We start from the raw sequence: 14,218 nt of genomic DNA, 5'->3' as shown, positions 1-14,218 counted from the left end.
TGAAAATTTACATTCATCCAGCAGCAGATTAGTTCACTTCCCAGAAATTATGAATAGATGGTAAAATACAGTGTTTATGCTTTTATTTCCATTCCATCTCTTTTCTAATAATATAGTTGTACAGTATTTTTTATCTCTGCCAAATTAAAATTCTAAAGACCACCTTAAAGCTGTGCTTAATGCTCAAAGCCCTCTTCAAATCAAAGCAGGAGGAGGAGCCCACCACACTACTCACCTCTCCTTTTCTCCATCTTCGACCTACTCTTCTAACCTTCCTCCTTCGTGAAGATTTAGCTCAGGTTTCAATTGACAGCAGGGAGAATGTTTTATCATGTTAGAAACTGCAGCATTCACAAAAGATCTGCAATTATTTTCAGTTCTACACATCATAATTGCTTCTCTTATCACCTCTTTTCATTTTCCATCTGTTCTGATCCAAAAAAAAAAAAATAATGGAGCACCAATTACTTGTCTTTACGAAAAAAGACATGTCCATTTTGCCCATTTTATACAAAGGTATTACCTACAACTGCTGGTCACTTTAACGGGAGTGTAAATCCATTATCTGGCCTCCCAAATTCACAATAAAGATAGAATCCTACTTATACCAATCACCTTGTGTTATAGTATTATTGTTCTGTTTTTCCCCTTTGTTCATTTTTTACCTTCCATCTGTCCCCTCCCGACCGTCTTTCGATTCACCTGCATTTCCAGTTAATATACATCACCTTACGAATAACAACAAAGAATATTAAACAACCTTGTTGTACAGAAAAACTGTTCACGCATAAAAGACAAAGTCACTCACTTGTAATGACCATGCAGCTGACTAGAAAAGATAAAAAAAAAGAAACATGAAAAAATGTTAATAACAGTCTGCTTTCACTATAACAACAAAATGGTCATGTTTCTATGAGGCTCAATGGCAACCATAAATAATGTCTTTACTCTGTTAATTCATTTAATATAATTAACCGGTGTTGCAATTACAATATCAGGCCTTTATTGTCTTGCATCCCACATCCAGCTGACACACACAAAAGCACACAAAGGGAAAACCAACCTTTTGCGCTGCCCGGATGAACCTCTGTATTGATCGCTCTATCTAAGTAAATCAGAGCTCATGTAATCTACCATATCTTTTCAAACCTCTGCAGTGAAAAGGGACTCTCTGCCAACTTGACAAGCTGACATAGTGCTGGCAGCGGCTAAAGTCAGCACCAAATCAAAAACACAGATTTACAATGATAACCCTTCATAGTAGCAAATCAGCACACTTTCAAAGCGTTATTTAGACCTGATTGACACTATAGGCCCAAATGCTCAAATCCAATTGAATATCAATATCCGACTTCTTTTCACATTCTTTTTACTTGCACTGTGCATTTCATATGACATTTATACACACCGACACCTGTTGCAATCAGCAATTATTTTCCTTATTTAATAATTAAAACCAAGTGGCGTTTTAATTGACAGCAAATTGTACGTATTGGCAGATACAAGGACAATATTAGCTGCAATTGGATGAGGACTGATAAAGAGTCTGAGGATATCTGATTCCATGACATCTTTTCTCTTTTGGTGCTATGACACATTTCTGAATTGTGCCTCTTGAGAACGAAACAATCCGAATGGTGTTACCTGGAACCAACCAGCCTTATTAGCGATACTCTGTGCAATTGTTGGCTATTTAAACTGAGTAAGATTTCTTTCTATGCACATGGTGGATGCCATTTAGAATTATGTTATATTGTTGGCTTGCTCTAATTCTCACACCATCTTTGTTATAACTTTGCAAATAACTAACCTGGACTTGGACTGATAAGGCAAATCAGTGTAGTTAAAATTGAACATTACGACCTGCTTTTATAAGTGCTCAATGCAAATGTGACCTATTAGAAGGAAGTGATATTTACTTGAGTGTCTACCACTAGACGTTGATGGAAATGTGTGTGTGTAAATAGCACAAAAAGACATGTTGAAAGTCTAAATAAATAACACACCGGTAGACAAATGTCACGTTCATTCACAATACAAAATCCAAATGGACAAGCCATGCAAACAATAAGTAACTCTAGTGCGTGTGTGTGTGTGTGTGTGTATGTATATATATATATATATATATATATATATATATATATATATATATATATATATATATATATATATATATATATATATATACACACACACACACACACACACATATATGAATACAGTGGGCCCCCATGTTACGAGATTAATCCGTTCCGCAGTTGGGCTCGTAAGACCAATTCACCGTAAGGTTGGGCAATCCAAACCAATGTTAAATAGCTAAAGCATTTAGAACGCCAGGTAAAAACATCAAAATTGTACATACATATTGAAAATTGGTACCAACATTGTATAGTAAGTGCTACGTGTATATAATATACAAGTATACAATCAGAAAACATCATAAATAAAAAATATAAGAAGAATTTATTTACCTTTGAGTGACACTTGTTATGGCCACATCCCCTAGTAAGGGTAGCCTAGACTAGCTTAGCTTTCTTCGTATTTCTTTATTATCTCCAGCTCCGTTTCCATATAAATCATCTTCTTACTTCTCTCTTTAACATGCCTAGCAATCTTGGGACTGGATAACCAATTCAAGTTTGAGTCAAGCACTAAAATGCATAACAAATACGATATTGAAAGCACTCTCATATGAGATCAAGTCTTTAGGCAGCCATCTCTGTGACCCTGTGCGCCAACCAATAGCAGACCAGCATCTTTCTGACCTCATCACGCCGACCAATAGCAGACCAGCAATGTAGCGACGCGTTGCAGTGGAGGCAGTTTGATGACAACAGAAAATAACAGCAATCAACGAAAAATGTCTCAAGAGGGAAGCAAAACCACAAAACACAACCAAGCCCACAGGTCATGACAGTTTTGATTTTAATCGTAAAGTGGGATAAATGCCTTAAAGAGGGGACAAAAAACTCAGTATTACACATTGTATCTTGAACAAAAGTCAGAGACAACTGTGTACATATACACAAACACACATAATATATATATATATATATATATATATATATATATATATATATATATATATATATATATATATATATATATATTTTTTTTTTTTTTTTTTTTTTTTTTTTTTTTTTTTTTTTTTTTCAATTATCCCCACACACTCAAGAGAACGGACAGGCTACATCCTAATTCGGTGACCATTCAGTCATAGGTCTGAGTGGGAACGCAACCCCGCACCATCTGCACGCTATCGAGAAGGAACCCCGCTATACCATCAATGACAATCTTACAGAATTGGTGCTAGCACATGCAGACCACCTTCTGTTGGTTAGAATGCTCTAAACAAGACTTGTGAATGTATCCCACAGAGCAACCAAATTTTATTTTATTTATTTTCAGCAAGTTTCGGTTGGTGGTGAAGCGCCTACCTTTTGTCGGCTCAGACCGCTTGGGAAGATCCAAAGTGTCGTAGTTTTTGTCATTCTCACCATTTTTTCTACCTGGGTAGAGGAGAGAGCACAAGACACTATTTCAGAAACCGTCAGAAATAGCTGAACTGTGGTCAGATCACTTTTTTTTCAAAAAAGAAAAAGAAAAAGTGTTGTTTGTCAATTGTCAATGATAGCAAAGCAGCATCTTGGCGCATACTCGGTAAGGCAGCATCTGATTACTGAATTATTTCTGGTCGTACTTATTGCTAAACCTGTAAGAACGCTTTAGCTTATTTGAGCTAATAGGTATGCAAAATAAGCTTTTTTTTTCCCCCCATCAACTGCTCATTAAAAACTGTGCTTGCTGGATGCATGTTTGGTGTAATAACTTGGGAGTCTGTTGAGCTTACATCCATCATCAAAGTGATGACAGAACGGCAGTGATTAACAGATAAATACATTAAGAAATCTGAGTTTCAGAAAAGGTATCATATATATATATATATATATATATATATATATATATATATATATATATATATATATACATAGATAGATAGATAGATAGATAGATAGATAGATAGATAGATAGATAGATAGATAGATAGATAGATAGATAGATAGATAGATAGATAGATAGATAGATCATTTATTGTGAAAAACAGCAAAGTAGCTATGGCTAGTGGCTATCAGCAATTGACATGTTGATTTATTCTGGCAATTGACATGTTGATTTATTTTGTATACATATCAACAACAATAGTCGGTCCACTTTAGAGCAGTGTTTTTCAACCACTGTGCCGTGATATATAGTCAGCTATTCCGTGGGAGTTATCTGACTTCACATTTTTTTTAATGTTTGTAAACAATGTTCCATGGCTATGGCAATAGGTTGCAGAAGTTGCACCTCTTAAGGGGTGTTAAAGGTGTTTACTTCATCCCTGTTGATGAGATTGACTTTTGTTAATATAGGCAACAGATTTTCACATTTTTAAATTGAGATACAGTAATCGACATGTTTCCACAGGGGAAAAGTGTGTCTTGGCTTGATTTTTTGGGGGGGAAATTGCCTTAGAGCAGTGGTCCCCAACAACTGGTACCGGGCCATGTGGGCTGCACCCAAAATAATGTTTTGGAGATGATTTTGTTTAACAGTTCATACGTTTGTGCTTGATCTAATATCTAAATATAAATCTAAGGCGTTGACCGGTCCTTGGTGATAAAATGGTTGGGGACCACTGCCTTAGAGGGAAACAATTTAAATTTAAGCATGTGAGGAAATGCACAGGGTGTGGTGAGTACATCTGGCAACTAATGGTCATGTTGCATGCTCATGATAATGCCCAAGAGACAGTATAGAGTATGTACATGACAAGCCCCACAATTAGATTCCATTTTCAGGCAGCACAGTAAAGGAAGGAAGAAGTGATTGAGTGCTACCTCGAGACTAAGCAACTGCTTCCACTGAGGAAATGACCTCTCAAATTCAAAGCGTCCACGCATAATCACTATTATTAATTTATTATTTTGCCAAGGGCCCCAACCTACAATTGGGAGCTTTTCTTCACTTACAGCTGCATATCTGACAGTCACACACACTTTCGGATTTGTCGGCATGCATGTATCACCACGGGAGGTGTCAGAAAGTCTTAAGAAAGCTGAATTCAATAGTTTTGGTGTCTTTTTAAATTATTTGTTGCAAAACTGATGCCACACTCAAAATAAGACTAACCCTCTGACTGACTGGCATATATATAAATATATACACATACACACACTGTATATAAACACACACACACACACACACTACTGTACTGTTATTTGACACAACACATACATGCAGGCATGCATAGAGAGAGATATGTCAGACTGAGGAGACACACATAAGCAATGGGTGCACCTTGAACTGTGCAATATCTTTCCCAAGGGCCTCTCAACATTGGTGAGGCTGCACAGTAGCGTTTTTCTAACATCTAGTTGCAAAGTGATCCTCCTTATGGCTGACCTCCAGTTTATGTGTCCTTTATTTGATAATACAACATGGCATCACTGCAACTTTCCTGAGTTTGTCTCTCATATTGTGTGACTTTTTATTTTCAGAAGCAGAAGTATTAGCTATCATTAACTCCTTTAAATAAAGAGATCATTTGCGGGAATATCTATCTTATCTTACTGATTAAACAACACATATGCTGGAACAAACATTACAAAATAATATGTGTGCTGTGCACGAATACAATGCTTCATGTATGATGTATTGAAAAAGACAGATCATTCTGGTGTGTAGTGTAAGTTTATGAAACACTAATTTTGACCAGTAAAATAACCTCAACATGAGATGATGCCTTGCTGAACCAACAAAAGGTGGCCCGCAGCTGCTCCTCCATGAATAAGATAGATGTTGTTCTGATTTCTACACCCCATTGTACCGTCCAAATCATTTTAAAGATATTTGTAAAGGTTCAATAGCTACATAAAAATACATAAAAGTAAGAACTCACGACAGTGCTGTATTTTCTGGCCACCCTTCAAATTCATAAATTGCGGATTTGTGCCAAAGGCAGGCTCTTTCATCCATGAAAAGAATAATTTATTATTGGAGTCTCAATGAATGGTGTGGGGGAGTTGTTTTTGTGACTTAAAAGGTGGTTCCATTATTGGAGTCAGAGGCCCAGTAGCCTAATGGACCACACATTAGCGTCAAGGGCAGTTAATTGTAGGTTCAAGTCCCACCTAAGTCATTTGTTGCATCAATATTACAACGACATGCCCTACTCTAAATGATGAGCTTTGGAAACATTGAAGATGTACTGGACAAAAAAATGAATGACTGGTGTCTCATACAAGAAACAGATCTATAGCAATTTACCGTAGGACTTATAACAGTGTTATAACATTGACTGCAGCCTTGATGATTGAATCACCAGAAGAGGGAAGGTCTACAGCCTCACAGTTCCTTCAAATGTATCCAAATGGACATAATCAGATGGGTGCAACGATGCATGTGAAATTGGCATCACCAATTACAGGTTTTGCGAGTACACATAAAATTTCTTCTAACTATATTCTAGGGAATGAAAGAAATGAGAATGAATTGGAACAGGACGACAAAGAGAAGAAGGTTGTATGGCGCACTCACCTTGATTAAACCATTCCTCTACAGTTAGCCAAGGAAGCAGCAGCCAAAAAAAGACAAAGCACAGAAAGAGAGAAGACGCATGGTGAAAAAACCATGCTCACATGTCAGGGGGCTGTGTAAAAAGCACAGAACTCACTTTCTGAACAATTAAAGGAGCTCACAAAAAAGGGTAAAGAAGTCAAAATGAAGTTTTTTTTGGTGAGAAAAGTGGGAAAAAAGATTCTTTCAAGTGACACAGAAAGTAAAACAATAAACATTTTGACCATCGTTCCTGGATTCATTTCACAGTCAAATCGGAGACGGAGTGAAAAAACATGTTTGAGCTGCCAGCAATTATAAGACGGCAGCATTAAACTCATTGCGTCAAATAAATAAATAAATAATAGATGCGATTGAAATCTGCAGCTGCTCATTAACTAATCAAAGTGAGAACTCTTTTGCCGGTGCTGATAATCATGGTATATTTGAATTAATACAGAATGTGACATTAAACTGAAGAGGAGGCAATACGCAGCCCACTTAAGGCAACAAATTACCAAGAATTTTGCCGACAGTGTCACTTAGGCGCATTGCTAACGTGCTTCTTTATGCCTATGTTTAATGTTTCTCTTGGAAAGAACACCTTGAGGGGCTGCAGTTGTTACACACAACTCATTATTTAATGTGTGCTTGCAAACAGCAGAGTGTTCATGTGGATAATTGGTTTCTTCAGAAGTCTGTATACATGTAGGATCTGGGTTTCTCACACCCACGAATGAAGGGATTTCTCCAAGGAGTCGTTAGACACCGGGGGTCACCAACGTGCAGTCACACTTCATCGGCCCTCTGATTAATGACAGTCATTATTGTTGTACAGCAGGGAGATAACAGTTTTGTGCTGCTAAGAGCTCAAGAGAGCACAGATGGAGGTGTTGCTTACAACACATCTGAATGTAATATCTGACAAAGAGCCAACCATGCTCCTCATAGTGACAACACGTAGCAGGTTGACTGAATGACTGTAATAGAAACACATGAAACATACTTCTTACCAATAAATTCAGAACTCTGGAAATTTCCCTTTTACAAGATGCTCCATTTTTAAGGAGCTTGCATTTATGGAATGAGCAGTATCACAGAATATGTGCATTGCATAATGTCACATTTTCACAATGCCTATCTATGCCACAACGCTTGTGCACCAGTTGACAAGATTTTTTTCTTTCTCTCTCTCTTTTTTTTTATTAGCCTCACCTGCAATGTTATATTCAGCAAAGTGTCCTGCCTGACTGGTGACAGAAGCTGGATCAGGGGATCAGGGTGCAGTGAAGACACCCAGGAACCGATAGCAAGATTGAGTGGCATCTCCATCACCGGAGAACATTCCTGGACCATTTGTGTTCATCAACGCAAACTCAAATTCTTCAACAACTCGACTCTGAAAAGCGGTGTTTAAAAGAGAGGCTTGCCAATAGTTCTAACCTCAACCTAACTGCACACTCGCGGGATCAGCTTGGCTGTGCTCTTGGTGCTGACTTGCAAAAACTCCTGTTTGGCTAGTGGAATGCCTTCCCACACAGTGTGTGAGCAGAATGGTCACAGGAGGAGGTGCCAGGCTGTTATGGCTGTGTATCGTTTCTCCATGAGCTACTGAGCCTTCAAAATGTTAAAAGACTCTATTCTACGGATGCCAACATGTCTTGTTTCTTTCTTGTTATAAGACTTTATTCATCTAATTACAAAAAAGCCACAGAAGAGTGAATATCACGATAATGAACTGCTCATAATAGGCACATTTGCAACACACATATTGCGGTTGGACTCCTCATCCCACAAATGCGAAAATTTACGTTACAAAAAAGAAATAGTTCTCCAATAAAGCACAGTGGGCCCCCGTGTTATGAACTTAATCCGTTCAGCGGCTAGGCTCGTAACTCGAATTGCTCGTATGACGGGCATATCAAACCTATGTTAATTAGTGAATGCGTGCAACGCGTGCAAAAACCTTAGGTAAAAGCGTCATGACTTTATACACATATAAAATTAGTAACATAATCTACTGTACAGTTAAATTTATTAACATAAATATACAAAGGAAAAATGACAGTAACCTTTGGGGCGACGTGACTTGAGCTGGTGGTGGGTGGAGGCGGAGGGGAGAGGAGACGAACCCGCAGAATGTTTTATTTTTTTCTTAAACGAGAACTTTTCTTAAACGAGAACATACCACCGGCGATTTCCTTCTCTTTAATCCATAATAGAAGAAGCCTCTCCATTTTGTTGTCGACCAAGGGCCGTCCCCTGACAAGGAAAGTCTTGCCCTTAGAAGACTTGCTTGCTTTCATAGCTTCCTTGTTATTGAGAATTGTACATATTGCCGAGCGGTTACGGCCACACTCACTAGCAAGGTTAACTATGCGTGCGCCTCCTTCATTTTTTTTACTATCTCCTGCTTCGTTTCTATTGTCGTCATCCACTTACTTCTTCCTTTACCGCCACTTGCAATTTTAGAAGCCATGTCTAACAGATAAAGTTTGCAAAGTCTTCACAACACACGACCAGCTGTGCCATCAAGCTAGATAAAGGCGTTCGGCCATTAGCATGTCGGCATTTCTGTGATTGATGTGACGCTGGCCAATAGCCTATCCGCATCTACGTGACCGAGACCGTGACTGTGACCTTAATCGACCAATAGCATATCGGCATCTCCGTGACTGAGACCTTATAAGACCAATAGCATATTGGCGCTTCCATCACATGCGAGAAAAGTTATTTTTGTTGATGCAGCAAAGCAAAAAAAATAGTGCGGACACACTGACCGGCATGTTGGATGGTTCGTAAGATGAAAGGCTTGTGCGTAGGAGGGGGACAAAAAAACGCCGCGATCCACGTCGTAAGAGGAAAAATATGTAAAACAGGGAGTTCGTAAACCAGGGTCCCACTGTATTTACTTTTGTGTTGTGTTCGGTTGTGATGACATACAATGATAAGTGATCAAACATTTTCAAACGACTAAAACAGAAACCAAAATATTTTACAAGTGTGGAATTATTGATGAGGTTCAAAAGCGTCCCCTTCCTCACCTTTGGCTTTTTTCCCTCCAAAGCATCCAGCATCATCCTTCTTCTTCCTCTGTGGCCCTGCAGAGCCAGGCGCCTGTGGTGCTGAGGGGTCCTGAAACCTTTCGGCCCCCGGCACCTCTTTGTGGACGTGGTATGAAAGGTTCCTCATAATACAGACACAGTTCTCCACAGACTAGGAGGGACAGTGTAACATTGTCACTTCAAGAGCATCTGCCAAACTCAAAATGAGTACAGGTCAGGTGTGTCCAACCTTGTTATCCATATCCTTCTTCCCTACAGCTGATTGGAGGGCATGCAGCAGAGCGTCCACCAGTCCGTCACACTCCCTCAGTCTGCGCCGAGCCTCTGCCCCATCTGAGCTTACGTTTCTAAAGGGCACACAAATGCGCTCAAATTAAGCGAGGGCCGCACAACAAAAAGCAGCCACTTGGTGTTAAGGCCTTCCACTGGGAATTTAAAAGAGCCGTTTTACAATAAATCTGTTTTATAAAATGCCTTGTGAGTTTGCTACCAGACAAAAACCTGAAACAAGCATGAAGTTGATTTGAGAGATGAGCCAGCATACTTTTGCGCAAATTTTAGTAAATTAAGCATCACAACTACTGAAAGAAGTCATGTTGTTAGGTGGCACTGAAATAATATTTTGAAATAAATGATGACTCCTCCCAGAAAACATTTCTTTTAATGTATGTGCATCTTTCTTGTGCATGATTCATACTACTTTTTAAATTTGGGGCACAGGCTAGTAATGAAATTGTAATCTCCACTCATCAGTTAAAAACAATAGTTTTTTTTTCATATGAAAAAACAAAAATGAGGTAATAATGGTCAGCAAAAAAAAATTCTCATATGAAAATAAATGAAATAATGGGACAATAGTAGCTTGTCATCCGCAAGCACTTGACTTTGGAGCGAAAGGGTCATGGGTTTGAGTCCCACTGCAGTCAAAAAGTACAAATGGCAGATGCAAGCCTGCTTGCTGGCTACTGTCAAGGCCTTTGAGCAAAGGCACCATCCCCACCCTGAATCTTCACATGCTTGCATGTTTGTGATCTGGCTTTACGAGTGGTGTGCAACACGGAAACAAGGATTTGTCGTTCTAAACCATTAGACAGGTGACTAGTTTTCATTTTTATTAGATTAGATGACAATGTGTAAACGTCAGTTCTTGATATCATGTACAAGTGATTTCAAACAAGTATGACATGAAAGTGAAATTTATTGAACAAAATAGAATTTCTACTTTTGTCATCTTGAGATGGTGTTTCTTGACTGAGTGCAAAAGTAAACTAAAACAAAAGGTTAAAGGATGACATGAATCTCTCAGTTCCTTGTGTGATTACATTTATGAGAGCATCCAAGATACATAATCCCATTAGGGCAAACAAAGTTAAGTCTTGTAGAAGAGTTGCAGGCAGAAGTAGAATAATAAGCACAAGTGTATACACAACCTCAATGCATGTGGGTGAGTTCAATATAGTGTAAATATACGTAGAATACAAAAGGGAGATGGACAATGTGCATGCAGTACTCAATGTTACATTTAAAATCTCCTAAAATTTAAATCACAGCCACATCTTCTGTTAGTATGGTTCGCTGGCCAGAGTGAGTAAAAGCAAGCCTCCCGATGTCTTCATTTGTCTATGAAGTGGTGCTATCAGTCTTCAGCTGTCAGACAATGGTCTCGAGTACCCTTGTAAGTGAATCCAAGAAGGACCTACCTTAGATTTATTTGACAGGTGTGTGTTTGGAAGCAGTCAGACTGAGTTTTACTGCCAGCAGTTTCATTTTTAGCAGTCTTTTGGAGGACAGTTGTCTTTGCTGGAAGGATTATGGATAGTGCATCTGTCAGTTAAGACAGCTGATAGCTGCGGCGAGGTGACCTAAAGGACTAACATGTAGGTTCTGATGGTTACATCAGCCCCTGGAGACCCAATAGTATTGATTTCACCACCACAATATGGTAGTAGATGTAACTACTGTATTTCAAAACAAATTTCATAAGGTGTTTACAGGCAATTAAAGTCATATTAAGGTGGAAATGTTTTAATGTATTCAACATATAAACGTATTATTAAATGAAGGTTTAATCTGAAAATATTGACTAGAGCTATTATTTGCAGCAGTGGTATTAGTAGGAGCTGATAGAAAATTCCTGCAATTGATTCAGCTGGTGCAATACCACTGTAGATGTATTGATAAAGGCTTTTCATTTTTTCATCAATTCAGAGCAGCTTGTGAGCTTGGATCAGCATTTTTACTGTTCACTACCAACGGAAAGCTCATTTGTCACCTGTTTGGCGTCGTGCTTATGTGGAAAAACAACAACTGCAAATTGCTGCATCAATTCTACCTAAAGATATGGTAGCAAATCTTGAGCTCTGTTATGATACACTATGCGTATTGGATGCTACAGCGAAAACAAGCCCTAGAGGACTTCCAATTTGGTCAGTAGTGGGCCCGTAATGTAAGTAATGGGCCACCCTTAGTCAGGTTCATTACTCCTGTTTGGCAATGGCCGCTAGATGAGTCAATAAGGTGCTTATAAAACATTTAAAGTGCATTAGTTGCTAAATACTGTGCAATGTAGTTCCACACAAGCTCAAAATACTATCTGAAAAACATTCATTCATCCATGTTCTAACATGTTTTTTTAAAAGAGTATGAATGATGTGTGTACATATTTTAAACTAACATACTGCATGTATTGTAAGCTTTGCTTTTCACATCTTACCCAGTTGGACATATATACCTATGATGAGGGTAATTCTGGCACTGGCATTCATCTGCTCGGTTTCAGCAGGAATCTCAATTTGACAGTGCCTTAGAGTTATGAAGCTATCAGCGGCTATGAACCAAAGCAGCTGGATGTAAAGCAGGGAGCTACTGATGGAGGCTGATTGAGATGGATGGATTCCCTGCTGATCTCTGCCATCAGTTTGTAAAATGCATAAAATACGAAGCATGTGCAATCAATGCAAGCTGGTTCAACATTACATTTTCATCTATGTACGCCCCTTCATCCCACAAGAATAAGCAGTGACCTCACAAAATTTAGATTATTTTCAACAGGCTGTGTACAGCCTTCCCAGAAGAGTGGACGATATGGAGTTGGTTCTCATTTTGCAGTTATACGCAACATCAACAAATCGAGGGAGGATGTTTTTTTGATGTAATAAAAATGAAAATTAAACGCAACTAAGCCAAGTCTCGTTGACGTTTAAGTGAAGTCTCTGATGGTGTGTGAATAAACAAATTCTCTCTGACACTTCTTCCCAATGCACAAAATCTGCATCTAGGAAACCGCAGGCTTGGTTACAGTTACCATGGAGCCATATTCTCAGGAGCGCTGCCTGCATTAAGTGTTGAGCAAGGGAGATTGACAGAAAGATTCTTTGCTTTCTGCCAACAGTAACATGTGGGTAGGGGTAATGAGAGCTTCTGTTTGTAAAGGAGCTGACAAATATACATATGTGGGGGAAAAAGGCAGACGTGATAACTCATGTTAAATGAAAAAAAGCAGTAATAACTAGTGCTTTTCTAACTATATCCACGAGTTTTCATTTATTCCCTCCTGATTTATTATCGCTGCTCTTCAGAGCATGATCACATTTTTGGGATAACTGCAAGGAAGTTTTCAAACTTTCTAGGGTGTGGATTTGATTATAGAAGTCTAAGTCGGAGCAAAATGTTAAACTTGGTGAAGTACTTTGTGTCTGAAAGTGGATATTATTATGCTGTCAATGCAAACATAAAACATGTCAATGTTAGATGAAGTACTGACAGCTGGGATGTGCTCTGCTTCAGAATACAAGACAATCTTGGCAGTCACACTCGGGCATGAGGCTTGAGAATCCAAACAAACACACTCATGTGCGTGCACGCACACTCGCACGCACACATACACATGATTTTGAGATGGTTACTAGAGTATCAGTTTAAAGATGAATAATTAAGAAAATCGCTTGCAAGCATACTAGGCAGAAAGGAAAACATTTATTGAATGTTGGGGGTTTTTTTGTACCTATTTGAAAGCTATAAAAATCAGTATGAACGCATATACAGTACCGTATAATGCTTTCAGCTCTCATCTCCTCCTGTGGATTCTCTGGTGAATCCTGTACAAATTTCCATGCAGGATTCCTTTTCTTGAGGGATCTCCATAGCCATTCTCTTTTCCAGTATTTAGACATTTATTTACAAAACGTTCAAACGATGGAAAAAAAAAAGAAAAAAAGCTAAAAGATGGAAGAAAAAGACAAGTAACGATAGACACCTGTCAGTCCGACGTCCCCCTTCCGCTGACGGAAATAAAGGCCAACTGTTTTGTTTTTGTTTGCTGCGTTGCTTGCTTCTATTTATGATGAAATGGAATTACTTTGCACTGCCACCAAGAAGCGGAGAAGTATGTTCAGTTAAGTGAATGAACTGACTTGGTTCAATTCATTTGTAATTTCGAGCGAAAACTCTGCTTGGCTGTTTTAATGTTTGGTCAGCTAGGGGCTCCACTCTAGGTTGACGTCCAAGGAGTGCCCGTGGCATGTGTGGTTACAGTCAACTCGTCTGTTTGGTATGCA

The 14,218-nt window shown here is 38.7% G+C and overlaps 1 protein-coding gene across 6 annotated transcripts in view; it reads right to left on the bottom strand.

Moving 5' to 3' along the window:
* arvcfb (ARVCF delta catenin family member b) overlaps nucleotides 1–14,218 on the bottom strand; it is a 195,467-nt gene that overhangs the window by 25,737 nt on the left and 155,512 nt on the right. For 5 of the 6 annotated variants that reach the window (XM_088435373.1, XM_088435568.1, XM_088435424.1 and 2 more), the window contains 4 exons: nucleotides 9,892–10,009; nucleotides 9,642–9,813; nucleotides 6,580–6,597; nucleotides 3,438–3,509 (listed from right to left, as the gene is read on the bottom strand). In XM_088435373.1, coding sequence (XP_088291499.1) covers nucleotides 3,438–3,509; nucleotides 6,580–6,597; nucleotides 9,642–9,813; nucleotides 9,892–10,009 — 380 coding nt within the window. The remainder of the gene's footprint in view (nucleotides 1–3,437; nucleotides 3,510–6,579; nucleotides 6,598–9,641; nucleotides 9,814–9,891; nucleotides 10,010–14,218) is intronic. The other variant, XM_088435492.1, reaches the window with a different exon arrangement.

This window comes from Hippichthys cyanospilos, chromosome 1, assembly GCF_059441005.1.
Source record: "Hippichthys cyanospilos isolate Australia breed blue-spotted pipefish chromosome 1, RoL_Hcya_1.0, whole genome shotgun sequence".
Taxonomy (NCBI): domain Eukaryota; kingdom Metazoa; phylum Chordata; class Actinopteri; order Syngnathiformes; family Syngnathidae; genus Hippichthys; species Hippichthys cyanospilos.
The sequence above is the reverse complement of the archived record's forward strand: the minus strand, read 5'-3'. Positions and strand labels throughout refer to the sequence as shown.